The sequence below is a fragment of the Protobothrops mucrosquamatus genome, unplaced genomic scaffold, assembly GCF_001527695.2.
Source record: "Protobothrops mucrosquamatus isolate PMUCROS unplaced genomic scaffold, P.Mucros_1.0 scaffold804, whole genome shotgun sequence".
NCBI lineage: Eukaryota > Metazoa > Chordata > Lepidosauria > Squamata > Viperidae > Protobothrops > Protobothrops mucrosquamatus.
In genome coordinates, this window is record NW_015387070.1 from 459,518 (window position 1) to 461,716 (window position 2,199).

Sequence of the window (2,199 nt, forward strand, 5' to 3'; positions counted from 1 at the left end):
ATCATACCCCTGCAGGATGCTTTTCTAATTTAAAAGATGTGCTTAGCATTCATGCACAGTTTCAGAGAATTTTAATTCTATAAAGGGTTATGAAAATGAGACAGAATGAAGTCATGAAAAGAGATGGTATGTTTGTCACAGCATTAGACATTGAGAATATGAACTTAGATTAACTTCCCAAGGTCATTACAAAATTAGCCAGTTTCCTTTCAACCTGTCTATATAGAAACACAACCTGCAAAGATAAATCATTTCCAGATCATCCTTTTGCTTTACAATTACAGTTCATTTTCCATCAATAATACACTTTATCCATTATTTAAAATATGAACAAAAATCCTGTTTTAAAAATCTGCCCTTGAGAAATGACAATTAATACATATTTTAAAATAACAACGTACAACTTGACATTGTTTTTAAGGCATGAAAAATGGCATATGAATGGGAAGAGCATCTAGAAAAGCACTATGTTGTTTTTGATAGAGCCAGTCCAAGCACAACACATCAAAAAACCAATCCGACTCTAGAAATGAACAAGTGTTCTAATGTGAATCAAGATTCAATAACGACATGTGTAGACGTTCTAGAACTTAGTTATAACAAGATTTGTTTTGTTGTTGAATTCTTCATGTCTATTTAAAGCACCAGATACTCTACAAAGCATCTTTGGCCAAATCATGCTTCTTTTATGCTGCACTTCCAGTATCTCAATAGATAAAGGGTGTGGGCATTTTCCTCCACTCTTTTCAATTTAATGATCACAGAAAAGTTCAGAGTCTGGGCTAATGCACTTTTGGAAGTCTATTATAAATTGAATGTAAAAGCAAAGGAAAGTTTCCTGCAGACCCACAAATCACCATCAGCCATAAGAAACATGTTGTGCATAGTGGTTTGTTTCTTTTTTTTTCTTTTTTAAAAGACTTATGTTGCTATATCTACATTCTCAATTTACCAGAGTTTGAGTGTTTCTACTTTACTAAAGCCAGGATCCTTTCGGAGTTCCCAATAGGTGTCATTAGAAACCCATGCTTCTCTCTGATTGGCTTCAATAACTTTTCTGCAAAATTAAAGAAGTTATTGGTTAAAATAAATTCAGAAATACTCTTTAAGAAAATAAAAACATACTTCAATCTAATTTACTTGTTGAAGAAACCTTCTGAAAAATGAAATTGCAATAAAATAATCCATTTTATTTAAGCATAAATCAACAATCAACCAATAAAAGAAGAAAAACACAATTAGGATAAAAAAAAGAAAAAATAATTGTTCTAAAATAAATAGGAAGGATTAGAAGAGATATTACTGTACAAGCTGTAGAATGGTACTTAGCTATGGTCAAAGATGTCAAATCACATTGACCTAATAATAATAATAAGATAAAACAAGTCAAAATGAATAGGATATTTAGTAAAGAATGAAAATAATAATTCTTGGTCAGTGTCTGGGTAGAAGGGACAATACAGAGTATCATGTTCCAGCATTTCAATTATTTCTCCACCATGTGGATACATCTCTGTTCAAAAGGGATCCTTCAGCATGTCCCTTCAGTAACCGCTGTTGTGTGGGTGCTGATTCTAGCCTACATTTTGGAACTGTTATGCAACTAAGTTATTTGGCTGACTGAAGAAGATATGTGGAGTGGTTCAAGAAGTTGTTTCTAGATAGAACTTATAAATCAGCCTACAACTCTGAATCAATGGGCCATTGTTTGAGATCAGCTAATGCACAATCATTATAAGTAGGCCAGCTTTACTGTGAAACACACATTTGTCACACAATCGGTTACCGTATATACTCGAGTATAGGTCGACCCGAATATAAGCCGAGGGACCGATTTTCCCACAAAGAACTGGGAAAAAATGGTGACCCGCCTATAAGCCGAGGGGGCATTTTTCACCACACACATTTTTCTGCCTGGGCTAATCGGCCTCTTTGCAACCCCACCCCTTAAAAAAAAGAGAGAGAAAAAAAATATGAAAGAGAGGAGTAAGAGGCCTCTTCTAACCGCGGCCGAGTTCATCTCGCCTAAGGCTGTTGACGGCCTCAAATTTAAAAAAATGGTCGGCTTTTTTTAAAAGGCGCAAGAAAAGGGATACCCCAGAGCTTCTATCAGATTTAACCCCAGCTTATTCTGACACATTGGAGACTGTCTTTCGCTTTCGCTTCTACCAGAGGCGAGGGGGATTTTGAAGCGTAGGC

The 2,199-nt window shown here is 35.3% G+C and overlaps 1 protein-coding gene across 1 annotated transcript in view; it reads right to left on the bottom strand.

Moving 5' to 3' along the window:
• Positions 1 to 924: 924 nt before the first annotated feature.
• Positions 925 to 2,199, bottom strand: part of OSBPL6 (oxysterol binding protein like 6) — an 86,643-nt gene continuing 85,368 nt past the window's right edge. The window contains exon 25 of the mRNA XM_015818847.1: positions 925 to 1,057. Within this exon, the coding sequence (XP_015674333.1) occupies positions 949 to 1,057 (109 nt within the window). The 3' untranslated portion in view covers positions 925 to 948. The remainder of the gene's footprint in view (positions 1,058 to 2,199) is intronic.